Source organism: Pipra filicauda, unplaced genomic scaffold (genome assembly GCF_003945595.2).
Source record: "Pipra filicauda isolate LSUMZ 115617 unplaced genomic scaffold, ASM394559v2 scaffold44_size3831614_pilon, whole genome shotgun sequence".
Taxonomy (NCBI): domain Eukaryota; kingdom Metazoa; phylum Chordata; class Aves; order Passeriformes; family Pipridae; genus Pipra; species Pipra filicauda.
In genome coordinates this window covers 3,047,410-3,072,829 of record NW_024104587.1, presented here as the reverse complement: position 1 = coordinate 3,072,829, position 25,420 = coordinate 3,047,410, and the positions used below count along the sequence as shown (strand labels likewise).

Genomic DNA, 25,420 nt, shown 5'->3' with positions numbered 1-25,420 from the left:
AACAAATCCTCCTCTGAGCATTCCAAACATATATACATGGGGCTTGTGTGTGTGTGTGTGCGTGTGTGTGTGTGTGTGTGTTTTTATTTAACCCTGGTGCATTTTCTGTTTACTATTATTCTCTGTGAACCAAAGCTCGCTGCAAGAAACTTATAAATACAGAGATAGCTTACAGGCTTTAAAACATAAAAAGCAGAGAATGTTTTGGATTTGAAAATCATAAATTATAATTTAATGCCAATAACAATTTACAACAAATGGTTGTTTACAATAAACTAACACAAAACAAACAAGTCAAGATCCTGTGTTCTTAGTAAGCATAAAAACTTCACACACACACACTCACATGGATAGCACTTGCAATAGAAAAAGCTAAATCTAGAGGTCAGCAATCCCCTGCAATAATAGTATATTTATATATTTATATATATTTATATATTTATAGAAAAGGAGCCATGATTCAGATGTAAAACTCTGCTCAAATTCACAGTCATACGCCCCTCAGCCCCCAGTACAGATGTGCCTAACTGGAACACACTAAAGATCAGGGTTTAATCGACTTTACAGAATGATCTCTCTCCCTCCCTCTCTCTCTTTTTGTGAAACCACAACATGGTGTAGTTACGTGTGGTAAAAAGGGAGAGGGGGAAGCCTCAGACAAGAACAAAATTGCAAGCTTTCACATACAAAGCATCTGCTATAGACCAAGGGGAGGGCGGGCGGGGGGAGAGAGAAAGAAAAGAAAAAAAAAAAATAAATGACACGCACACACAAAAAACAAAATATCAACCCCTCGCAAAACCACATCATCTTGCCTTCCTTCAGATTTGGGTTTTTGGGTGGTTTTTTTTTTTTGTTTGTTTGTCTGTTTGGTTTTTTTTTTTTTTTTTGCCTGCACGGGATAGCACTCAATTCCCCAGTGGTGTGTCCCGTCCTGTGCCACCCGCCCAGGCAGGTCCCACTCCCGGTGGGAGCTGTGCCTGTGCCAGGGCTGCAGGACAGGGCCCTGTGCCTACACAGGGAAGATGCATGTACGCCCACGCGTGTATGGATGCCAGGATACACACAGACATGTAGCCCATATGTAAAATAGAGAGATGACCTGTGGTCATGCTTTCACAGTCTAAGGTAAAAAAAAAAAAAAATAAAAAAAAAATCAAATCCACTTGAGAGTATATATACATTAAAAACCGACTCCTCAGTGCTAGAAGCTAAAGCCACTCCATTTGAAGACCTTTCAATGACAACGATAGATGGCAACTACGGAGTATTATAAAAAATCACACATACTTAAAGAAAACTCATTGCAAACAACTGACCTATATTTACAATACTGCTATTACCTTGCTTGAATGATCTTGTGCGCGTATGTCAGACATTTACAAAAGATTTTTCGCCCCATTCTGATCATAAAATAGATACTGATCTCCAGATTTCTAATACTTTTTCACAACAATACCTTTCCTACGCAGGCACTTAAGTGTGACAAAAATAAGGGCCTTTTTTTTTTTTCCAGAAAATCCATTTTTAAATAACAGGAGGATTAGATGAATGGGGGTTGATGGTTTACCATTTCAGCATAGTACTTCCTAAAACCAGAGATAAACCAAGAACTTAAGTCCTCCACCCCCATCCCGGAATTAAACAGGTAAATACACTACAATACATCTGCTACAAACTTACTGTGACAAGTAAACAAATCAATCGCCTATGGACTTAAATGACTGCAAACTATAGAGAAGTAAGGTGGTTTCTGAAAGACATTTATGACAGCCAAACAAGTTTCAGATATCAAATAATATTTTAATTTCTGAATACTTTCAATTTTCCTTGGAATATAACACACAAAGACTCGACCAAACAGTTCAGTTATTATAACTTTTACAGTATACAGAAATGTTGCACTTAAAAAAAAAAAAACCTTCAGTTTTTTTAAACACAAAACTGTAAACTCTAAGATACTGAATCAATCACGTTATCTATAAGTGCCAACAGTGTTATTTTGTCATGCTGATTTCAATGGTATTTTTTAAAAAGGGAAAATATCAACAATTATTATAATACAAAGGGCTTGCAAATATACAAACAGATAGAGGAGTTTAATAACAATTCATGATGAACTATGTGGAACCCAATTCAAATTACAAAAGTTCACTTTGCTTGTTTGCTTGTTTTTTTTTTTTTTTTTTAAATCAAAACCGTAGTGTGTCTTGGACACAAAATCCTTCTACCTATAATAAGTCCCCACAGTTCATTTTCTGTCCGAAATATCAAAAAAACCTAGATTTGGGGGGAGTTATGTGACACGTGTGGTTCATTCGGGTCTATATAATTATAGCTCTCTCAGCTTCAAGCTAGATTTTGGGTCACCACCTTAAGTGCGCTTCCATCATTGTGTTGTTGAGGGGTTTTTTTCTCTTTTCCTTTCTTCCTATGATACTTTCGTGGACTCAGTTTTAATTCTTTCAGAACATATATTTTAAGGATACACAGTTTATTTTTTTTTTTTTTAAAGAAGCCAAGGTTATATCAAAAATTATTATAGAACCACAGAATAAACTGGTTTGAAACCAGAAAAATACAAAAAAGAACAGCTATAGGTACATAGACACATAGGACAATTAATAATTTGGAAAAAAAAGACTTACTTTCTTCCGTTCTGCTAATTTTCTCCAAATTTCCTTTAAATGCACTTTAAGCGAGATTTTTTTAAAAAGTTTACCCCAAAAAAAGAAAAAAAAAGAAGAAAAAAGAAAAAAAGAAAAAGCCCACCATCGTTTCTTTTCTTCTTCTTTCTTTTTTTCTTTCCCTCTTTTTTATTTTTTACAAAAAAAATGATAAGTAGCAAGTTTTTTTTCTGAACGACACGGGAGTTTTTAATGCATTCTGTAAAAGTTCATTTGACAGTCTCTTTTTTTAATTCACAGTCCATTAATTTTTTCCTGTCTTCTCTTAGCAAACTTGTAACATCCTTTTACATCCTTTCTTAGCAGAAGGAAATTTAAGAAACAACCAGAACCCAAATGTCATTTGCTTTCCTTTCACTCTCATCTCCCTTCTCAATTTTTAAATTTTTTTTTTTTAAGATTCTTTTTTTTTTTTTCTCTCTCTCTCTCTCTCTCTCGAATGTTTTATTGAATGGACATGTAAGGCCAGTTAAAACTGCTGCCAGACAGTAACATATCCCTGATTAGGGTTTCTATGGGGGTTTTACCTACCAAACGGACGAAAAACAATTGCTCTATGACAGAAGAGGAGACAGTGCGAAGGGAGGGGAGACGTAGTAATAGCTTCCCGAATCGTGTTGGCTGGTTGGGATACTGGCTCCTAACATACTCTTCCAAAGCACACTGTGACTTCTCCTGTAAACTTTCAACATGGGCTACATCAGAGAGACCACAGGCATCTAGAAGAAAGTGTATTAAAAAAAAAAAAAAAAGAACGAAAAGAAAAAAAAAAAAAGAAAGCAATCATCAGATTAAAAAGGTTTTGTTTTTGTTTTTTTTGTTTTTTTAAATTTTTTGAATTTGATTTTCTTCTTAATTCCTACAATTAAGTGTCGATCGTGTGCCATCACCTCGCCCCCCAGAGTTTAAGTGGGTTTTACCAAAAGGGACAATCTCTCTGTGCATGTGTATGTGTTTGTATTTCTCTCTCTTCTGGAGGGTCTCCTTTAGGATTGAGCACAGTTCCCAGAGTCGAGATTTCTAATGGCACAACAGACCTGAGGGGTTGGCAAGGAGGTGCTGGCCAAGCTTAATTTTGTATATCTATATTTTTCAGGGGAAAGGCTGGGGGGGCGGGGAAGGCTTTGAGTCGAAAGGGGGGAAAGGGAGCCACTATTTCTCCACACCCCCCCTCCTTGGAAAATAATTGGGGAGAGCCTAACCCTGCAATGAGAAGTGATACTACTCATAGTGATAGAAATCATAATAATAATAAAAAACTGGCCCAGCCAAAGATAATGGCGCCCCGGATCCAGCAACAGATTCTCCCCCAAAGAAGACAACGCGTTTTTCTTCAGTCTTTGAAACTGATTTAAGTGGCCCTTTAAAACTGATCTTGTCAGTTTAGCCTATTCAGAGGCAGCCATGCAAACTGTGATCTCTCTGTTCATTTGAGCTGTTTCTTTTCCCCCCTCTTTTCTTTTCTCTTTCTTCTCTTCCCCCCCCTCCACTCCCCTTTTTTTTTTTTTTCCTCTTCTTCTTCTTTTTAAACCTAAAGGCCCTTACAAGAAGAAAACTCCCTGATAGGGTCTGGACATTTTTTTTTTCTCTTTTTTTTTTTTTTCCTGATACGCTAAAATACAATAAGTTCCCTTTAAATCAGAGACGTCTGTGCTGAAAGAGCACAGGTTGTGACCTGACCTCCCTGTGGCTTTCCTAGGCACAGGGCTAACACATGCATATTCTGCGAGTCATTAGAACCCAGATTTTTTTACCCCCCCTCTTAAAAGAGGCTGCAGCAAACATTATATGCATCTATGTGTGTCTGCTTTGCATCAGGGGAGGTTATTGGGGTGCTGCAGAAGCTGCAAGCATCACCCTATATTTTTTTGCATGCGACTATCTTCCCCAGAATCAGATAACAAGAAACGTTTATCTAGTTGGGAGGCAATTTACACGCCAGGCCTCACATTTTGAAAATAGTCATAAATTAAACAGTTACGACAGGATCGGACGATTGTTTTCTCAGAAGGCTAAAAAAAAAAAAAAAAAAAAAAAAAAAAGTGATTTGGGAGAAAAGGCAGGATTGGAAATAAACTCCTCGGTGTGGGTGTGAGCTGGGCAAGGGCTGGGGAGGGATGTGAGCGTGTGTGGGATCCTCGCTGAGTGAGGGAGAGGAAAATGCATCCTAGAAAAACGATAGAAAAATAAAAGAAGCACCCCACGGACACCCCTTCCCACTCGGGATCCCTGTCTCCCTGTGGCTAGATGCGCCCTGCTCATTGATCACCTAAGGATTTACCACGAGTAATTTGGGGGGGGAGGGAAAAAAAAAAAGGAGAAGTTTTTTATGTGTAAAGCAATAATATATAAAAGGAAGTTTAGGTCACGACCCAGAACCTGGACAAAGTCCAGAAAATGACTTCGTTCCCCAGACCCCCTTTAACACAACAAGGAACGGATTGTGAGCCCTTCTTTTCCCACATAAACTACATTTTTTTCCTGTTTCCTGATATCAGGCTTTAAAAAACTCCGATGAGTAATTATTTTACAGGTCCTGCTTCCATTCATATGTTTATCGCGTGGCCACTTTCCCAAGCGTCCAAATGAGTTACAGACGAAATATATGTATTTTTAAACTTAATCCCCAAACTTCGAAGGCTCCAGCACACTGGGTTGCCGATGCAGCCTTAAAGTTAGCGATCTGAGATAACGTAGTGCACAAATTAGCGAGCAGATTTTTTTTTTTTCCCCTCAGAAGAAAAAAAAAAAAAATTTAGCCTCCAGAGTTAATATCAGGATTATTACTCACCCAGGTTAAACTCTAGTGCAAGCTAATTAGATTTCACAACGCACTCAATTATTGCTTTATAACTCATGCACTATTTCTAGGCAGCAAAAGTTGACACATATTTCCCCCCCCCTCCCCTCTTTGATTATCTAAGAAACACCTCGAGGTCTTTTCCTCGGGAGAGGCATGGTTGTGCCACCCCGGAATTACACTGCGGAGCGGCAGCTTCAGCCTCCTCTTACTTTTCCATACTATCCCTGTCTACTTATGGTAATGATCTTTTCGCACCCGCTACTCGCTTTGGACTATGCAGTTCCTGCTGGGTACAAATGCAAACTTTTCCCCTTAGCTTAAATGACACAGAACTGCTCACTGCCACATTCTGTTTAAATCAGAGACAGCTCTTTGGAAAGTTGATTTATTTTATTTTATGGAATGGCAGGGAACATATTTTAAACTCAGCTTTGTGCATTTCACTTTTTTTTTTTTTTTAATTCAATTTTTAATCCTGCAGGGCTTTTTTCCCTTCCTGGCTGCCCATAAAATGATCCTCTTTTTAAAGTGGTTTCACTGATAGGATGACTTGTATTTAACAACATCAAACAGATTTTGCTGCTGTTCAGATGCGTGTCATTAAATGCAACAACCCAGAGCTATACTGTTAAATAAAATATTATTTTCAATGGGAAGAGCGCAGTCTCTCGTGGCGAATGGGTGCCTCTTCCCGGGCCCCTTCTTTCCCAGTCTCCAGCATTATTCAGCTAGGGTTGGGGTGCATTTTTGTATTTTGGTTGTCCTTTTTTTTTTTTTTAGTTTTGTGTGTGTGTGTATTTTATTTTTATTTTATTTTTTTCTAATTTGCACTCCCTGGAAGACGGGATGCTCGGATCCAAGGCCCTGAAGGAGAGACCACAGGGCACTGCTTCCTAAAAGGAAAGAGACCGCGCTGGTTTCTCGGGGGGCCAGGGAAGCAGTGATGGGGTGCAGGCAATAACACTTTGCAAGAGCAAACAGTTCTCAAGGGGGGCCCGGGGAAGGAAAAAAAAAAGGAGCAAAGAAATGCCGCCTACCTGAGGTGAAGAGGACTATGGCCTTTAAACAGCTATATTCTGCAGAGTCGACATGCAATGCTTTCAGTTTTTCTACTTGCTCTTGGAAGATTCGTATGTGGTCCATAAAGGCGACCACTCGGTCAGCAGACATTGGCGAAGCGTGGAGGCCAGCAGCTGCCAGGAGCGGAGCTACGTGGAGGGGCATGGAGCACTGGGCAGCGTTGAGGACAAATAACTCGCTCCAGGTCAGCCTCAGGAGGGCCACCTGGTCTGTGATCTGGAGGTCTGGGAAGAAGGGGATATTCCTGGCCCACTCCACCGCGCTGAAGAGCATCCTAGCTGCCAGTTCACAAATGTTCTCGATGCCCATGATGTTGTTGGGTTGCATGCACTGACTGCCAAAGCGGGAGGTGGGGTAGGGCTCTGCTCTCAGAAGAAGGGAGATATATCCGGATAGGTAGGAATGGCAGTTGAGAGGGTCCCCATTTGTCAAGGCGAACTGACCATGAGTTGGCTGTGTGGGTGGCATTCTGCCCCTCTGGACCGCTGCAGTAAATAGAGAAGAAACTACAGCTATTAATATCTGAATTGCAACCATCGGTTCAAATACAGCCTGCTTTGTGTGCTTCTGCGTGCCTGTGTGACCCCGGACCCGGCCAGCTTCAGGGGGAACATGCATTTTCCCAGCCAGAGTTCAGCCCCAGCCCCGGTTAAATGCTCCGCAGTTCTCGGGTCAAGTCAAAGCAACAATAAAAGCTGAGGAACGCTGTGAGCTCGGCCAGGGCTGCTGCGGGAGCCCAGCTTCTCACTTCCCAAAACACACCACAATCCAGTTATTTCCCCCCTCCCCTCCACCGCCACCCCCTCCTTCAAGAGATGCAGGATACGTCTTTGTGTGCCCGGGTGTTTTTTCTTCATTACACCTAAAACAGCTCATTGATTTGAGGCTGGGGGAGCGGGATGGGGAGGGAGGAGGGGAGAGGGAAGAAACACTTCAGTTCGAAATCCCCGGCTCTGGTCCCACACGCGTTTCTCGCCCACTGAATACATTGTTGCTGCTGTTATTATGTATCCCCCCCGCTCATAAAAAATACCAAAGGAGGCGAAATCACCCCACAACATCCCCGGCAGGTCCCCTGGTGAGGCTGAGGGCATTATCCAAAGGCACCTTCCCCCGCTGCCCATGGAAAGTGGGCCTTTCATTTTGTTAATAAATTTACACGGTGACAGCGAGAGAAAAAGGAGAGAGAAAAAGGGCTCAGAGGCAGAGAGACGACAAGAAGGGAGAACGCCTAAAAATGTGCTTGATTTATATTTGTTATCGCCCGTATTCCAAGGTTAGTTACTCTTGCAGAAACACAAAGAGAGGAGCCCAGCGAGTCCCAAGCCCCCTCACCCTTAACCTACATAGCAGCGTCCAGACACAGAGCACGCACTGGAAAACTGCAGGCTCACATTTCCCGTCTAATTTTATATCACAAAGACTCCACTTGCAGAGACCCGAGCACCCCACACTTACTTCTGGGCTGCTCCTTCCCCCCCACCCCATCCCTTCTACCCCCTCCTGCCTCTCCCGGAGGAACAAGAAAATAAGAGGAAGAAGAGAAAAGTGAGGTAATAACAACCAGGAAAGGCAGGCACACGGCAGCATGTATATACACACACACACACGCGGAGATGTGTGTGTATATATATTTTTAAAGGAGGAAAAATCCGGCTGGGAATCCACAGTGGAGTGCTGTAGAGCCTCGGTAGGGTGAGTCCCATTGTAATAGTAATTTGAACCGCCTGTGTAAAATTGCAATCTAAGGCAGGGTGCTGGAGGATATATATATATGTGTGTGTGTGTGTGCATCTCGGGAGGCTCCGTGTGTTTGTACGTACACACATGGACAGACACACACACAGAGCTGCTCGGGGGACAGGGGCTAAGGCTGAGCATGCAGGAGGAAACACGAAGGAAAAGTAACCACACGTCAGAATCATCATCTCGCTCCTAAGCAGCGTGAAACTAAAAATCCACTTTCAATAAACCTCCATCAGCAAAATCAAAACAAACACAAATCAATTACGAGTGCAGGAGAAAGCATGCGAGAGCCCCTGACTCCCTGCCCACCCTCCCCAACACCGCTTTCTTTCATTACGAGAAAGTTTCTGGCTGGTTTATTCGAGGGGGGTGGGTAAGGGGGAGGAAAGGTTCTGGTTGGGTTTGGGGTTTGGGTAGGGAGGTTAAAAATAATAATAATAATAATATATATTATTAAAAAAAATTTAAAAAAAGAAAAAGCAAACAAACCCCAAAACGCAGCGAGTGAAAAAAAATTTGCAAAACAAATGAAATCCCAATACCTTCCCGTCTCATGCCAACTTTGAGGCATTTTTTGAGGCGGCAGTACTGACACTGATTGCGGTGGTGCTGGTCAATGGGACAGTTCCTGTTGGCACGACAAGTGTAGCTGAGATTCCTCCTTACACTCCGCTTGAAGAAACTCTTGCAACCCTCGCAGGTAAACTGGCCATAATGTTTGCCACTAGACTTGTCCCCACAAACCACACATTCAATGTGCTGCTGCTGCTGCTGCTTGTCTCCTTGGTTCTGCTGGCTCGGCGGGTTGGTCTGGGCTGGCGTACTGGGAGGGCCCCCGGGCCCCGGGGTCTGTGGGGTGTGCGGGGTCCCGGCCGGGGGTCCCTGCACCGGCGGGGCTTGCGAAGGCTGCGTTCCCTGAGCTCCGGGCACATCGTCCTGGGGGTCTCGCCACGCACCGACTACCATTGCCATATCTATTGGACACCGTTGCCAAACTTCCTGTTCCCCCTTTATTTTCAAAGTTTGTTTGCTTTGCTTTTCAGATCAGCTTTGCAGCAGTCTTTTTATTTTTTTGTCCTCCCCTCTCTCTCTCTCTCTCTTTCCCCCTCTCTCTTTTGTTGTTTTGCCTCTTTTTTTTTTTTTTTTTTTTTCAGGAGGGTCGGGGTGGGGGGATCTCCCGGTACCGGCGAAGGTGTAGAAGCACGGGGCGATGGAGGTGTGTGTGCGGGGGGGCGAGGTGCGAGTCGATTGTCTGGGCTCCAGGAGAGCAAAGTAAAGGGGTGGTGGGGGTGGGGGAGAGAGGGGGAGAGAGAGAGAGAGAGAGAGGAGAAAAAAAAAAATCTCTTCAAAGATCTCCCTCTCTCTCTCTTAGAGCTGATCTGCAGCAGAGTAGTTGAAGGAGGAGAGGCGGGTGTCTGGGGGCCAGGTCCAGGGAAGCTCGCAGTCAGCCATTCAGGAAAGCCATCAAAATAAGAATGAATAAAAGGTTAAAGATTACACACACAGCGGAAAAAAACACGCACAGCGGAGGAGACTCTTCTCGGCGCGGAGAGCGGTCGGTCTCGCCGTAGTTTTTGGAAGTCCAGCTTGCAGCAGCAACATCAACTGCGATCGCTTTGTTTTTGTGGGCTTTTTTTTTCCTCCTCCTCCTCCTCTTTCCTCCTCTCTCTCTCTCTCTGCTCTGTCTCTCCTCCCTCCTTCGCTCGCTTTAATTCTTCCTCTCCGCCGCTCCGCCCGGCCGCTGCGCTCTTGCTCTCTCTCGCTCCCTCTTTTGGGCTCGGGGGTGTGGGGGGGGCTGTTGGTCTTTTTTTTTTTTTTTTTTTTTTTCCTCCCCGCTTTTTTTTTTAATATAAAAAAATTCTTATTCTCGCAATAATAATTATTATTATGAATTATTATTATTATTATGATTGTTTATTTGTTCCTCCTCCTCCTCGCCGCCGCCGCCGCCGCCGCCGCCGCTCTGCCCCGCTCCGCCGGTTCGCCGCTCCCGCCGCGCCGCGTCCCCGCCGCCGCTCCCGCTCCCGCCGCCGCTCGGGTGCTGCCGCCGCCGCCGCTCCCGCCGCCGCCGCTCCCGCCGCCGCTGCCGCCGCCGCGCTGCCTTATGCTGCTTCTGCCGCCTCGCAAGTGGGCTCTCGCCTCCGCGCCGCCGGTGCTCACGGCGCGGGCAGGGGGAGGGGGGCCGCGGGGCGGGGGGGAGGGAAGGAGTCAACTCGCCAGCGCAGCAGCGCCCAGCCAGCCAGGATGATAAAAGAGGGGAGCGGGAGGAGGAGGAGGAGGAGGAGGAGGAGGAGAGGAGGAGGAGGAGGAGGAGGAGGAGGAGGGAGAGAGAGAGGGAAGGATCATAACCCAGCGCGCAGCATCGCTCCTCAGCCGGGCGGGGGGGGGGGGAGGCGAAAAAAACACCACCACGGGGAGAGCGCGCCAGCGCTTCTCCCCCCCACCCCCAAAAAAAAAAAATTGAAAAAAAAAATAATAATAAAAAAAAGAAGCAGGGGCTCCCCCCCCGCTCCCCTCCCCTCGCTGTCGGCGGGGAAGGGGCGGGGCGGGGCGGGGCGGGCGGGCGGTGCGGGCGGCGTGTGGGCCGAGTGAGCGGCGGGCGCGCTCCCCGCCGGCCGCTCGCCCCGCTGGCGGGAGAGTGAACTTTGACACGGCTGCTGCAACTCGGCGCGCGTCGCCATGGCGACCGCGCGCCTTATAAGGCAACCGGGCCGGCGCCTGACTGGCCCCGCGCGCGCGCCCCGCCCACCGCCCCTCATTGGCCGCCGCCGCCGCCGCTCCGAGCCCGCCATGGCCGCCGGGCGCCGGCCCTGCCGCCGGGTCCTAAAGCCCGCCCGGCGAGCCCCTCCGTGCCCCGCTCCGCGCCCCGCACCGCCCCGCCGGGGCACGGGGGTGACGGCGAGCCCGCCGCACCCGCCTCACTCCGCCTCACCCGCCTCGCCTCACCTGGGGCTGCCCTCCTCGGGTGTCGGAGGGGGCGGCGGGGTGGGAAGCGGAAAGCAGGCGCTAAAGCGAGGTAAAACTCCACGGAATAAAGTAAAGCAGAGGGGCGGCCGCCGGTCCCTGGAAAGGGGTCGGGGAGCGCAGTTCGGGTTCACGCCCCGCGGCGCGGGGGAGCCCCGGCCCCGCGGTCGTGCTGCGGGCACGGGGGCGGCGGCACCTGCGCTCGCCGAGCCCCGCGCTGAGCTGAGCCCCGTCCGCCCGCGGAGCCGAGCCGAGCCGAGCCGAGCAGAGTTAAGCCGAGCCCGGCCGGGCGTGCTCGGGGCGCTCCGGGACCGGCCGCTCGCACAGCCTCGACCCCGGCGGGACGCCGGGGCTCCGCCGCTCCGCCCGCTGTCTCCTCATCCCCGCGGCTCCGCTCAAGGCACCATCGCGGCCGCTCCGCTGCGCGGCATCCCCGTATTCCCCGCTCGGCATCTCTGCGGCGGGGCTCGCCCCGACCCCTTTAACTTCATTTTGTGGGTCTGGGAGTTTTATGACCACACGTACCCTGACACCGTAACACAAGCTCCGTGCTGCACCGCGAGCAGGTAACAGATCTAAGCGCGGGGACGGGGGTTTATCTCCCGCTGAATGGAACTACCGGGACTCCGAGTCAGTCTCCCGGTACAAATGGCCAAAAGACACTCCAACAAGAGAAGGGACGGAGAGATAAAATAGGAAACATGTTAAAATAGACAGATAAACGCCCGAGAGGATCGTTCCTCCTCTGCGAACGCACGCTTGTATGTGCGCTCACATGTGAGCCGGTCACCAAGCACGGCCGCGGGGACACAGACCTGGGCACAACTCTGCGAGGGATTAATTGCTCCTCACCTCCTCACATACACTTTTTCATGTTGCCACATGCCCACCCACTCCTGCCGCAGAAATAATAGATGTGGCTAAAGCCGCAGGTGTGGAGGTGATTGGAAAGTTGTAAAAAGCACCTCGACTTGACAGTGTCCTGCCTGGAAACCTGGTGTGTTCAGACCCCACGGACGAAGATGTTTTGCGGCTCAATTTCAAAGACAAGGCTGCAGCGTTCCCATTGATCCTCACGGAGCAAAAAAATAACCTTTACCCGAAACAGGGACCATGAGGGACTAGGAAGACAGAAGGGGGAAAGGAATCTTTCCCTGTTAAAATGTGGGGAACTGTCTTATGATTTCCAAATAACCCAGAGCCGAGGAGGTCACCTTTCGGGGAGGGTGGGAGAAGCTGGGGGTTCAAAATACAGAATAGTCACAGATTGTTGCTGATGTTGAGTTTCCTGAAGGGGGAAAAAGCCCCCCAACAAAAACCCAAACCACAACCCAACACCAACCTTTCCTGTCTCGAATCTGACAAAGTAAACAGGATTAATTCACCATATGAAAAAGCATTAACGCCGTCCTAACAAATGCAGAAATCATAAGAGAAAGCGGTTTTAACAGGACGCACAATATTACTAGTTCGAACGTATGATCGTAAAAATGAAAAGCCATTGATATAAGCTTAAAAGCCGCCGTATATGCTGATTGCTCAAGCATTAATGAAGAATGCCCCAGATTAACTATTTGCTCTTCGAGGGATGCAGCGATATAACTACCTATTAGCACCATTAGATGCTTTGCTATTTATTTGAAAACACCCCTACGAGTGGGTTGAGACAGAACAGATGAATGTAAAAATGAACTGCAGCTAATTTCGCTAAATAATCCTCGAAACCTGAGCGCCTCGCAAGGAAGGGGGAGATTCTCCTCTGTCCTTCTCCGAGGCTAATGACAATAGAAATGCTCTGGTTTAAAAGTGAGACTGTGTTGGTTTTCCAAATAAACAAACGCATCCCTCCTGCCATTTTACTGCAGATGTAAATTTATTTTAATGAGAGGGAGTGGAAGGATTTATTTTGCTAAAATAGAGTTGAGGATAGAGCCGGTGTAAATCTTTAGGTTTCAAAAAGAGAGGAGGAAGGAGGGGGAAGCTGCTTTCCTGGCAGAAAGCTGCCTAACAGTCCTCTAATTCTTTCTAGATTAAATCGCAATATGAATACAGCATCGAACAAATACCGAGTTTCGCTCTGAACTCAGTGGAAAGCAGTTACGTCTAACAGAATTCAATGAATTCCTCTTCTCCCTCAATGTAGTATGTGTGTGTTTTTCTCTTCCACCACACTGAAGTTCCATGAATAGGGAAAGTGGCTCCTATTGTGTGCCTCTGAACTTCCAAGTCAATGCAATTTTTAACCACTGGCTTGTGGTACTTTGAAAATCACCAGGGGCTGTCAGAGTTGGGTCCTCTGAAAAATTTACAGTGCTAAATCAGAGCATATGCTGTGAGAGAGGAAAAAAAATTGCTTAAGATTGGAGCAAGTACAGTATCTGGCTGCCCCCTAGTGTAAGTCTCTTATCTGCCTAAAATTCAACTTTAAAAGAAAAGGATCTCTTAAAGGGAAACGACTTTTGGCTCACGTATGCATACGAGAATGAAACTTCTGTACATTTTAATCTGATTAATTCCTAAGGATTTAAAATTAATTGGCTTGGGCACTCCTAGACCGGACTATAAGATTTCTGCATCAGGGTTTCTGCGAGAACTGTACCGAATAGGTATTTTTAAGGGATAGTGGTAAGGGATTGGGGGGGGAGATCCTGTTTTGTGATTTTTTTTTTTTTTTTTAACGAGGAACCGTGCCTCTCTTGCTGTTATCAGAGCAAAACACTTTTGCTGCTTAAAGTCAGATCTACGTCTTTTGCAATATACTTAAAAAAAAAAAAAAAAAAAGGATAAATAATTGCCTTAAAGCCTCAGCCGATCTACCAACCGCACCTTCGGATGGTGAGTATATTCCAGCTTCTTTCCATTGTACTTGCTTAGCCAGGGAAGGGATCGGAGGGGGAGAGGGGATCTCGGCTCTATACCTTCACCACCGACCTTTTTTTTTTTTTTTTTTTTTTTTTCTACCCCAAATAAACGCTGCCAGCTGCACACGGCGGCACGATCCCGGGCAGTTTAATACCTATCACTTAAGTTAAGAGCCTTGTCCTGCCCTCCCACCCTCCGGAGCAGGTCGGTCCGCGCTCCCCCCCGAGCAGCCCCGGCGCCGGGCAGGGGCGGCAGCGCCCGGGCGCTGCTCCTGGGGAAATGACTTGGAGGCGCTTTGCCTCGGACCTGGAAGCCGAGTCCGGTCGTTGGGTTTGTTCGCTTGTTTGTTTGTTTGCTGCTTTGCTTTATTTAGCTAAAGGACGTGCTAACTGATGGTGCTGCAATTACACATACTTGGGTCTGCCCCCCTCCCCTCTTCCCCTCCTTAGAGCAACCCACGTAACCTTAGAAACGATCGTTTAAGACGCACGTTAGCTAACATTTGCTTTTTTGGATTTTTTGTTTTCCTTAAAAGAGAAACACAAGAATCACAACACATTGCCCGAAAAAAGTGTCAAAGAAGAAGAAAAAAAACTATAAGTAAACATACCAAAACCATATTTGCCTTGTTCAAGGTCCCAAATCGCTTGCATCTTCCTTTTTCTACCTCTCCTTTAGTTTGGCAGGTGAAAGAAACAAACAAACAAAAAAAAAATCAGACCGCTGTTTGCCCCCCAGAAAGATGTGCGTTGGGTAATTAAAGAGAAGTCTCCTTCTTGGTGTTTATCTAAGCGATTGTGCAAACTGATTAAAAAAAAAAAGAGAGAGAGAAAAAAAAAAAGTAAAGTTACAGCCTTCAGGGGGGAAAAAAAGGAGGCAAGGTGAAGGGAATAGATTTCCCACAACCTAAAGGGAAGTGCTTTCGATGTATTATTAGCGATCAGCCTTGGGAGAGAGAGGAAAAAAAAAAAAAAACCTGAACACACTCTAACTTTACACAGACAAGATTTCAGGGGGGGCTTTGTACACAGCTGCTTAGGAATGTGCGCCTTGCCTTTAAGAAAAAATCCCCAAGCCCAAGGTAGGAGATGTCTTTGAGTGATCCTTGTCTCATTTCATTCCTTAGAAGGAAGAGCGTCTCGCTACACCTTGTTTGGAGCTGGAAAGGCGAGACTTAGGGGGGAAAAAAAAAAAAGAAAAATATTCACAACCCACCCTTCCAATTGGGGAGAAAAAAAATAAGAGAGGGAAATCTCCTAAGTTAATGACTGTGGGGGTAGGATGGATGCGACCGATTTCAGCCCCCCCCTCCCCCCCCTTTTCACCTCCCCCCTCCCCGGCAGGAAAAAAAAAAGGAAAAGGGAAAAAAAAAAGCCAACCGCAAACAACTACAGGCTGAACTATCAACACATGCACCGAAGGGGAAAAAATATATAGTGTCCTGTGTAGGGTCGGCAGGGAACGCAAGCACACGCTAAAGCAAGTTGGGAAAGAATCCGAGCTAATCAGCAACCTCTTTCTCTCTCTCTCCTTCTCTCCCTCTCCCCCCCTCTCTCTCTCTCACTGCCCCTGAGATCCCAGCTCGAAAGAGGTACTCCACATTTTTTCATTACCAAAAATCCGTTGCAATAATCATTTGTTGCTAATTGAAACCCTTGGAGACATTTTTCCCCACCCCCTTCACAAACATGGCAACTTTTAGACATGGGAAGCACGTTTAGTTTTATTTTATTAAAAAAAAATACGGTTAGGAAAAGGCTAAATCTTTCACCCACGAGAAATATCAGCGCGTCAGCCTCTTTCCCCGGGGTGGGGGGGAGGAGTGGGGGCAACGGGACCCCAGTACAGTGAGGGCTTGGGAAAATTTGGAATACATTATACCGCCTTTGGCAGGAGAATACTCTCCAACTAATGGATTCCTGCTCCTTTTTTTGTGTGTGTGTGTATCAGTGTGGGGGGTTTCTGGAAAGAGGGGTGGTGGTCGTGGTGGTGGGGAGCCGAGCTTTTATTTTAAGAAACTGTTAGGGTAGGGAGTGTGTCATACTTGACAAATGGAACAAACGCTCTTCCATTTCTTGCTTGTCCTTGCCTTAAAACAGGAATTAAGTTAACCACAGTGCTGCATGTTAATTGCATGTTTACTGGGCTAATGAAAATTACAAAAGGGTTTTGCCACCTCGATCGGTGATGAAAAAGTATGAAGGCGATTGTCATTGCAGCCTTCGGGGAGGGCCCGGGGGGTGGGGGGAAAGGACCGGGCACGAACAATATTGATCAGAAGAAGGATAAATCTTTTAACTGCTTGTTAATACCATAAATATGGTCTACACAAGTTTCCACTCTTGTTAAGTCTAATCAGTACATGGAAGATGGAGACATAGTCCACTTGAATGAATTTTTATTATTGCCAGAGGGGTGCTTGCATCTGTGGGCTCCCTCCCCTCCTCACTTTGAGCCTCCCCCCCCCCCTCCAAAATCCTTCCTTGCAGAGGAGGATCATGAAGGTGTGCAGAAAGAACAGGAGACAAATCCAAGCTTTTCGTCCTTTCTTCATTTTTCCAAACTCTCCTTTTTTTGTAAAGCTGAACGGGTCATGGTGGGGAAAGTCTGAAGGGGGGAGCCCTCCCCGACACCTCCCCCTCCCCCCCCTTTATTCTTGAGATCTGTGGATGAAAGGCTGACCCAGTAATTTAGTTTGATGATAACCATTTTCATGCTTGAAAACAATCTGCCAAATTAAACCTAAATGGAAAGAGCAGTGGGAAAGGTAGTGAGAGCAGGGCATTTTGAATTGCCCCCCACCTCTCCGAAAGGGATTGTTTGGCCAAAGGAGGAGGGAAAGGTAATTAAATAGACTAAAGATGATTTAAATCCCAACCAAAAATAATTCCAGGGAGAAGTTTCCCCCCTCCGGTGTTGCCCAGCCCTGGATTTGAAAACTTTGGCCCAACTTATGGCAATAGCTACAACTTTGCTCCGCAGGGGTCAGAGGTGAGGGCTATTTTAACCCTAAAAGCCTGCGAGTGACCAAGGTTGCGGCTGGGCTCGCAGCACTAATAGCCATAATTACCTCCTCCCCTTCCAGGGACATTCCTCGCAGCAGCAGTGTTAGACGCCGAATTGAAGAAAATCCTGGAGTTGAACATATCTTGGGGGGTAAATAACAGCAATATGAAGGAATTTCAGAGCTCTCCCTTTTGCTTGGGGGGATTGAAGCTTTTTTCCTTTTTTTTTTTTTTCCTTTTTTTTTCCCCCTCCTCTCCCCCCACCCCCTTGCCAGCATTCCCAAGGCGCTGGGTCTTTGTCTTAGAAGGAATGGAGTGTCTGAATGGTGTGAAAGGGACAGAGAGGGTTGCTTCAAATCGATTTTACTTGTCCTCTCTGTCTTTTCGGATCAACGCCCTTCAATGGACACATAGGTGCTCTTTCAACCAAAAACTTGTGCAACATTTTCTGCCTGTATTGGTGCTAAATACAATAAATGCTGGGCAGATTTTTTTTCTCTTTCTTTCCAAAGCAGAAAGCACCCTAATTAAATTGTTTTATATGGACAGTCAAGACAGACCAATTAAGTATGCATTAGTATAAAGATATATTCGAGAGATAAGCGCTCTATAGGAGCCCTGGCTAGGCAAGGTGTGGAAAGTGTCCTCTCGAAGAGAGGCTATGAGCAAGGTTTCATATGGATTTTTCCCCTCCATTGCCTCCTATACTCGAGTAACGGGCTGAGTAAGTTAGCGAAAAGCCATTAGTGAAAGTGGTTTCTAAACAAAGTTAACAGGTGGATGTAGCTGGTTTTAGATTTGAATAACAGTCGCACATCTGTAATACACAGCCATGGATTTATGCAGCGCCTATGCAGGCAATGTCCATTTACAGAGATAAACGCCTTCGACCTATAGCTGAGGTGCAAACGCACAAACATGGGAATAAAATAAATATCTGGGCACCTCTGTGGGCTGCAGGACATGATGTGAGTAAGCACACACAGACGATACAGATATAACTGTGTAGCCATTGTGTACAGGCACCCAGCCTGCATCAAAGGCAGGCACCCGCACACCAGGCAGAGCTGTCTCAGACATCTCACCGGGCACAGCACAGTCCTGGGGTAATTACAAGGGGAAATATTTCCTATTCCAGGCATGGGCTTCCCCAGGAGTGAAATAGCAGATCAGGATAAAACATACACATACACACGCGAACTTCTCTTTCTGCCCATTTTATCACCCTGGGAAAGCTCTCGTTATGGTTAACCACAGGAAACGGGCTTTAAGCTCTTCTCCATTTCCATTATTATTATTTTTTCCCCTTCACTGCAGATTTTCCATCTCGTTCAGAAAAAAAAAAAAAAAAGCCAAACCAAAAAACAACCAAACCCTAAACAGACAAACAAACAAAAAAGCGCTCTACCCCCAGCCCTGCCTCAGCCTGGTCCTGGGGCAGGCAGAGCTGCGGGATGCGATGAGGAGGAGGAGGGAGGTGGGCTGGAAGTTGCTGGGGCACCTTCCATCCCTGGGCACTTCGTTCCATCAGAGACTGTGGGGGCGAGCCCCGTGCCCGGAGATGCTGCAGGGCGCGACCGGGGAATCGCCCCTTTATCGTGACATTGCACCGCCGAGACAGGACGGGGTTTTGCTGGAGGGGTCGGGGAGAGGGAATGGAGGGGTTCTGGGATGCGGGGCAACAGTGCGGCGGCCGCCTGCTTTGATACCCATTTCCCAGCAGCGTTCTGGATGTGTCAGCCCATCCCAGGGATACGGGTGACGGGGGTGAATAAGCCATTCCTTGCTTAGGTGCTTTAATGGCACGGTAAACAGGTTAGAAACAGACGTTTTTAAAGACTCAATTTCTCTTTATTGGTTACCTTCGAGGATAAATCATAACAGACCGTATGGGGGGCAAAGAATTCATCTAAAGGAGATCTCAGCAAGTCACTACCCGGACAATAGTCCACCTCCTGTTGGGTTGCGTATTGATCAGGAGAGGAGCTGAGGATGTCGCCACACTAAATATTTACTGATCACACACAAATAGCCGCGACTCGAACGATTTTCTCCTGTGAGGAGAGCAGAGAGAGAAGGGTAAATCATTTTATTAGTGTGTATAAAGCAAAGAGCACACTCTGGCTTGGAGTGTTTTAAGATGTGTCTTCAGCTGGATGAAAAGAGTTAGGGAAATCGATATGGAGTGATTAGACGAGCCAGTCGTGTCAAAGAGAGAGGCTGTGAATTTCATGGATTTGGTTATACCGGGAGGGGGAAAATATACCGAGAGATTAAAGGGAGGAACCCATTGTAGCAGAGCCAATGAAAAAATAATATCTAATCAGACCCGGCAAAGGTAGGGACGGGATAAGACCCACATTTCTAAAGAATCACATCAGCTGGAGAGGGATCAGGGACACACATGAAAGAGGCAAACGGGGGGAGAGCTGGAGAGTAGGAGCCCAGAAATGCTACAGAGCAAATCCAGGAGTAGCAGAGAAAAGTCGCCTCTATGGAGCAAAACTGAGACACCACGAAAATGGGGACAAAAGACTCAGGAGCGAGGGAAAGGACAGGAGGGCTGGAGTAACCGGGCGCCTGCCTTGGAGGTGATGTTGAGGGGTCCCTAGCCCCGTGTATCCACCAGGCAGGGAGGGCTCTATCAGCAGAAGCGAGGGCACATCCACCTCACATCCGAGGGGTTTAAATCCTTCTCCTACAAGTTTGTCCTCCCCTCTCCTTCTCCCCCTCTCCCCACAAGCAAATGTGGTGAGTAAAATGGATTTTAGCTTTTAACCACCTCATTTTATCCACGTAATCACAAGGCTCGTAATATGTAATCTACAGATTACTGCCATTCGAGGGTGACCACAAGTGGCATAAGAAAAAATTAAAAAAACCCCAGCATTTCTGCAAATGACAAAATGGTTAAAACCAGCCCCTACTTTAAGTATTGAAGTTGGGGAGTTGCTGCTGCAGGATTTTATCTGTCGTAGGGAGCAACTCAACCCTGAGGTGTCTCGGCAGATTAAAGAAAACTTCTCTGGAGACAAGCAAATGTCCGAGTGCCAAAGGGCAGAATGCTGGAAGTAGGGCAGGGCTCTGCCAAGCGACCTTAAAACACGTTCTGTAGGGATGCTGGGGATTATTATTATTTTTTTTTGCCTCGAATCCGTGATGTTTGGGCCGTGTTCACACATTACCTTCTCTCCGCGTGTTTTTCACAGCAGAAAATGGGATGCGACTGCAAAGAACTAAGTCAAAGGAGCGACAGAAAGTTTGAGCCGCACTTTAAATGATGATGAATGCTGGGAGGGAGGAAAGGCATCTCAAACTAGGAACCGAGGAGTAAAACTGATGTGAAAACAGCTTTTCACTTCTTCTCCAAGTGCTAATTTTGCTACTGTAAACAAACACTGAAGTTAGAAACAGCTGCAAATAGCCTGCCGGGCACCCAGGGCTCAGGGACTGGCAGGGGTGACTTTTGTTCAACCCTCGGGCTGAATTTCCCCCCAGCTTTGCTTTTTTTCCCGAGATTAGGGGCTGATGCTGATTTTGGTCGTGGAGAAGGGACAAAAAATATAGGCATATTAAGAGCATTTCATGTGAGCCTATAGAGTGCAGGCAGCTCGGCTGGATCACTAATGCAACAGGAAACCTCGGGACAGACTCAGCCTAATTAACAGTTTTCCATAGCTGAAGCGATTTTTAAGAATCCCAGTGGATTAGCCCAATATGTTCAGGTGTGAGGCTACGAGGGCCTATAACTCCTTTCACTATAATCTTATAACCTCCTTACCTAATTCCTTAGATTGCAGATAGGAAGAGTCTGACCCTGGAGGTCGTAAAGAGCTGGGTTTCATTAACCCTTCCCTCCCCGGCGCCGCTCCAAGGTTAACTGCGCCGGGCTGTGTGCTCGGGGGAGCGAGGGAGGGCGGGCAGGAGAAAGGGATTGCAAGAGGGGTCGATCAGACGGGAGGGCCAAGCTTAAAATGATTTCTGCTCCCTTCGTTCCCTCCCTTGAGCCAAAGGAAAAATGGAAATAGGGAACTTTTCTCTTTCCCATGCTTCGGGAGGTGCATAAATGTGCGGATGTTTGTGAGACAATTCGTCCCCTTTAAACCATTTCATTATTGTTTATTGTTTTTAAATTTATATTTTTTTCCCGAACGTCTGGGAAATGAAACATTCTAGAACCATCAGCAAAAAGCAAAGCAATCTCCATCTTTAGGACCAGTACCAGTCGCTTGAGCTTCTTGTCCACAGTAGAGCTGTAATCTTTAAAGAAAAAAAAAATCTAGAAAAGCTTCTCAGACTGTATTTGCCTGGGAACACACCTGGTTTATATTTTAATAGGTAGTTACATTGTATTGATTCAGGGTACATCATTGATGTTGAAAGTTAATAACTCTCAAATTATATCTATCTGCCTACATACATAATTGCATACACAGTATAACACTGGAGGAATTTGCATTTTGCAGCACATTCTTTGTTCTTAAATCTTTTAACACATTGAATTGTTCCTTTGAAGAAAGTGTTATTGAACCACATGTTTAAGGAAAAGATGCTTCTAAACTATATGTTTAAGCAATGAAATTGTTGAGTGAAATATGGATTTCTTTGTATCTCACACAAACCCTGCCACACGCCAATCTTAACCTATACATCGAACTGCCTTTTTTTTTTTCCCCTCCCAGTCAGAAGGCAGAAATATGTGAACTGCTGAGAGAGGTGGGTACTTTTTGGTAAGTATGTTTAGATATGATCTTCAGATACATTTATTGTACTTTCAAATTCTTGGGATACTAATTGAGCTAGCAAACAATATCCCAGCTGAATGTCTCAGCTTCTTCCCTATTTAACAAGCTTTAATATAGAAGTATATTGTAGCCATCCTTCTACTAAACAATATAGCTGAGGAGTCAGCAAAAAATGAAAAAAACATGTTAAAACCAAATTATAATTGCTGCCTTATATCTGACTCTTCTGCCTTTCTGCAGTCCTAATGAACTCTTTAAAGTTTTATTTATTTATTTTTTTTATTTCTGAGTGACAGATCAAAAATAATTAGCAGAATCAGAAGCAGCCGGGAAGCTTGAAATAATGTGTCTAAATATTTCATATTGCTACTTATAATACCAACCCATCAGTTGTAAAAAAGAACCGTTCCCTGTTTATTCCATGGTGGTTTATAAATACAGAAAGATAGATTCCTTTTTTTTCCCAGGGCCTGCTTCAGCAATGCCATAAATAGAGATTGAACTATCGGGAAAAAAAACAAACCAGAATAAAATAAAAACAAAAGCCTGTACAGATATAGAGACAGACAGATAAATGTATAACTGCATCTGAACGGTGTTACATAGCACATTAGGAGATGGGTAAAAAGAATTAAATCGATCGCATATTTATAACCTCATAATTAAAATACAGTCTTATCTCTCTCCTCTGAAAGGTTGCAGCTTTCTTGGAAGTATTTTGAGTGCATATTTTAAACTCCATGTCCCGAACTGAATTAAGATGAGCTGTTTTGCCCAAGAGTGAAACCCTTGTTTACAATTTAAGGTTTAAGTTTCAGCTGCCTACTCATCGCCATATCATTTTCTTTACATCTCACGTCCTTACATTTGCAGGCTTTATCTAAATTTATGTTAGTTTATATCAAATTCTAATTTCTGTTTATAAGAAATCGGTCGATATAATCCAAAACAATCCCCCTTGTTTGATGAAGGTAAACTGGAAGAGAATCTTTCACATTCAAAGGGTTAAAGCTAAACTGAAAACTTTAAATTAAAGAGATACCAGCAAACGGCGAAAAATTACACGTTTGCTCTCTCTTGACAAGCTTGTGCTATATCACATGTAAGGAAGCCCAAATTTTTGAATCTAAGACCAGTTTTAGTTTTTAATAGGAAATAATTACATGGAACTTTATTTCCAGAGAGAATGTCCCTTCCAGCTACAGTGTTTTGCTTTGATCTAAGCATTAACTGGTAATAAAATAACCATATTTTGGATCCTAAGCATATTGATGCTTAGAGGAATGTTATGCTTTCAATCAAATTTTAACTTTAGATTATCCAAAGGTATTCATCCTTCTTTTGTCCGAAACCAATTTGCTCTCTTACTCCTACAGCTACTCACATGTGGTTCAGTATACTTTGTTATTTTATAGTGGAATTTGCACTACTGAGGTGGAAAACTCTTAGATAGAGTGAGATCATGTTCCAGTCTGGCAATTTGGGCTTTTTCTCATACAGGTCCCCAGTTCAGCCCTTCTTTACACTTGCTGTACACCACCACCATCGCTCACCTCCAAGGGCGACTACTGTGTCAGTATTTTGTTTTAGGTATTCACATTTTTTTATTTAATTTTTTTTTTTTTAACCTGGAGAATCAATCATTTGGACCCATCCTGAACAATTAACCTCCCCTTTATATTACAGCCCCAAGTGCAGTACTTCATAAAGACATGAAAAGGACACCCAAGTCAGCAGGACCTGAGCCCAGGCTTGTCACAGAGTATAAAAGGACAGAGAAGGGGAGTTTTTATCTCTTTGCCCCACCAATTCTTAATAGTTCTAAGTTTCAGTGTGACAATAAAACAGTTTTGATAACATAGCTCATGGGTTTCTCTGCCACATAAAGTTTTCTTAATAATAAAAAAGAAGAAACTTTATCCCTGCTAAATTAAAATAGGGCAGATGTTGGATATGGTTCATATTAGCCAGCCTTTCACCCCTTTGCCCCTGGCACTAAAGTTCTGACTTTTTCTTTCTACTATGTCTGTTTCTAACTGAAAGGTATTATTCCTGCCCTCGCTCTCTTCTTCTATTTATTTTTTCAGTGTCTAAAATTAAACCTATTCATTTAGTAATATACATTCTATTTCACATTGCTAAACTTGGCCAGAGAGGGGAAACGTTTTCCAAAAAAGTGATGCACCACTGACCCTAAAAGAAAACATGAAGCAGGGAAAGCTGTTCTTAAAAGGTTTATTTCTAGAGAATTTTGTAGCTCTATTGACATTATAGGGATAATGGCTGTATTGCAATGGGCTTTCAAGGCCCAAGAGGTTTATGTTTTCTACTGACCATAAGCCTAATAAAATTTTAAAGGTGCACCAAGTCTCATCACTTTAGATATTTAAAACTAGTTTGAAAAATCTCTTGGGAAACATATATTATAGTGGATAGCCCCACTGAGAAAGCAGGGGATAGACAAAAAAAATACCCCAAGCCCAAATCCAAATAAACCCCCCCCAGTTTTTTTCATGCTAGCTCTATGAAAATCCTGGCTATTAAACTCCCAAGGATAGCACAGCTCTTTTCTCCAGGGCTGTGAAGATAGAATTTATTGTCCATTTGGAATGATCAAGTTTAGGCTAATAAAAGGCCCTCTGTAAGCAGAAATGCCCAAGTTGACGTTTGGCAGAGTTTTCAGTGGTGGAGTTTATACAGGATGGGGGCTCTGCACTATTTGAAATTACTCATATCTCAGCAGCCGAAGATGATCTGACACACACGAGTAAACGTTCGTGGGGAATGGCTGGAGGTTAATCAGCGTTGCTTTCCTGAGCTGGATGCTTGGAAGCAGGAAAAAGTGAAAGCTGCTCTCTCAGCCCTTCCCTTTGCTAAGGTGCTGCTAACTTTTATGATTTTTTTTCTTCCCCTTCCTCTTTTACTGTCTGTCTTTGTGCCTGAGGGCCAGTGAAAGAACACTGCAGATTCTAGATTGCTTTCAGAGTTTCCCTTTGCTGATGATGGATTACCATGTCAATTTAAACGGCATAGGATTAATTTGTTTCAATGATTTCTCTTTAGGCTGAATGCCAGTCTTTTTTTCTATCTCTCTCCTTGCTCTTCAGAAAAAAAATAATAACAATAATAATAATAAATCCTTAAAACCCCCAAACACTTTTGATATCCCACATCAAAAAGGCAATAATAGAAATAGACAAGTTAGGTGTAATGTTGCAACACAGTTGTAGGTTTGAGCGTTTTTATCTCATTCTAAGGGGCTGCAGCATACAGTCAGTCACATTAAAATGAAATTGGATCCAACGTTTATTCAATAAATACTTGTCTTGTAGGTAATCCAGAGCAGAGTGCTTTTGACACATAAGGACTTAATTTGTCTTGGATAACAAGTTATTAATATGGCACATTTAAACTTGCCACCTACAATAAGGTCATTTAGATCTATAATACGACTCACGAGAGAACTTCATAAAGCCAGAAACAAAGTTTGAAGCTGCCTCCGAGTCGCGGAGCAGACGCACGGCTCAC

The 25,420-nt window shown here is 45.0% G+C and overlaps 1 protein-coding gene and 1 long non-coding RNA gene across 36 annotated transcripts in view; one reads left to right on the top strand and one right to left on the bottom strand.

The window, feature by feature from the left end:
• Positions 1 to 209: 209 nt before the first annotated feature.
• On the bottom strand, positions 210 to 15,211 carry NR2F2 (nuclear receptor subfamily 2 group F member 2). Of its 3 annotated transcripts, XM_027719880.2 has the most exons (4): positions 15,197 to 15,211; positions 14,753 to 14,814; positions 6,528 to 7,055; positions 3,109 to 3,406 (listed from the first exon to the last, which is right to left on the bottom strand). In XM_027719880.2, the coding sequence occupies exons 2-4, from the start codon at positions 14,793 to 14,795 to the stop codon at positions 3,132 to 3,134; spliced, it is 846 nt and encodes a 281-aa protein (XP_027575681.1). In that variant the 5' UTR covers positions 14,796 to 14,814; positions 15,197 to 15,211; the 3' UTR covers positions 3,109 to 3,131. The 3 variants fall into 3 exon arrangements, with proteins under 3 accessions (XP_027575680.1, XP_027575681.1, XP_027575682.1); XM_027719879.2 differs by lacking the exons at positions 14,753 to 14,814; positions 15,197 to 15,211 and adding an exon at positions 8,859 to 9,401 and having other exon boundaries at positions 210 to 3,406; XM_027719881.2 differs by lacking the exon at positions 15,197 to 15,211 and having other exon boundaries at positions 14,753 to 14,944.
• Positions 11,142 to 25,420, top strand: part of LOC113987299 — a 57,650-nt gene continuing 43,371 nt past the window's right edge. For 15 of the 33 annotated variants that reach the window (XR_005565262.1, XR_005565265.1, XR_005565259.1 and 12 more), the window contains exons 1-3: positions 11,142 to 13,886; positions 13,963 to 14,115; positions 21,830 to 21,877. This is a non-coding gene — a long non-coding RNA (uncharacterized LOC113987299). The remainder of the gene's footprint in view (positions 13,887 to 13,962; positions 14,116 to 21,829; positions 21,878 to 25,420) is intronic. The other 18 variants (XR_005565273.1, XR_005565266.1, XR_005565281.1 and 15 more) reach the window with 5 other exon arrangements.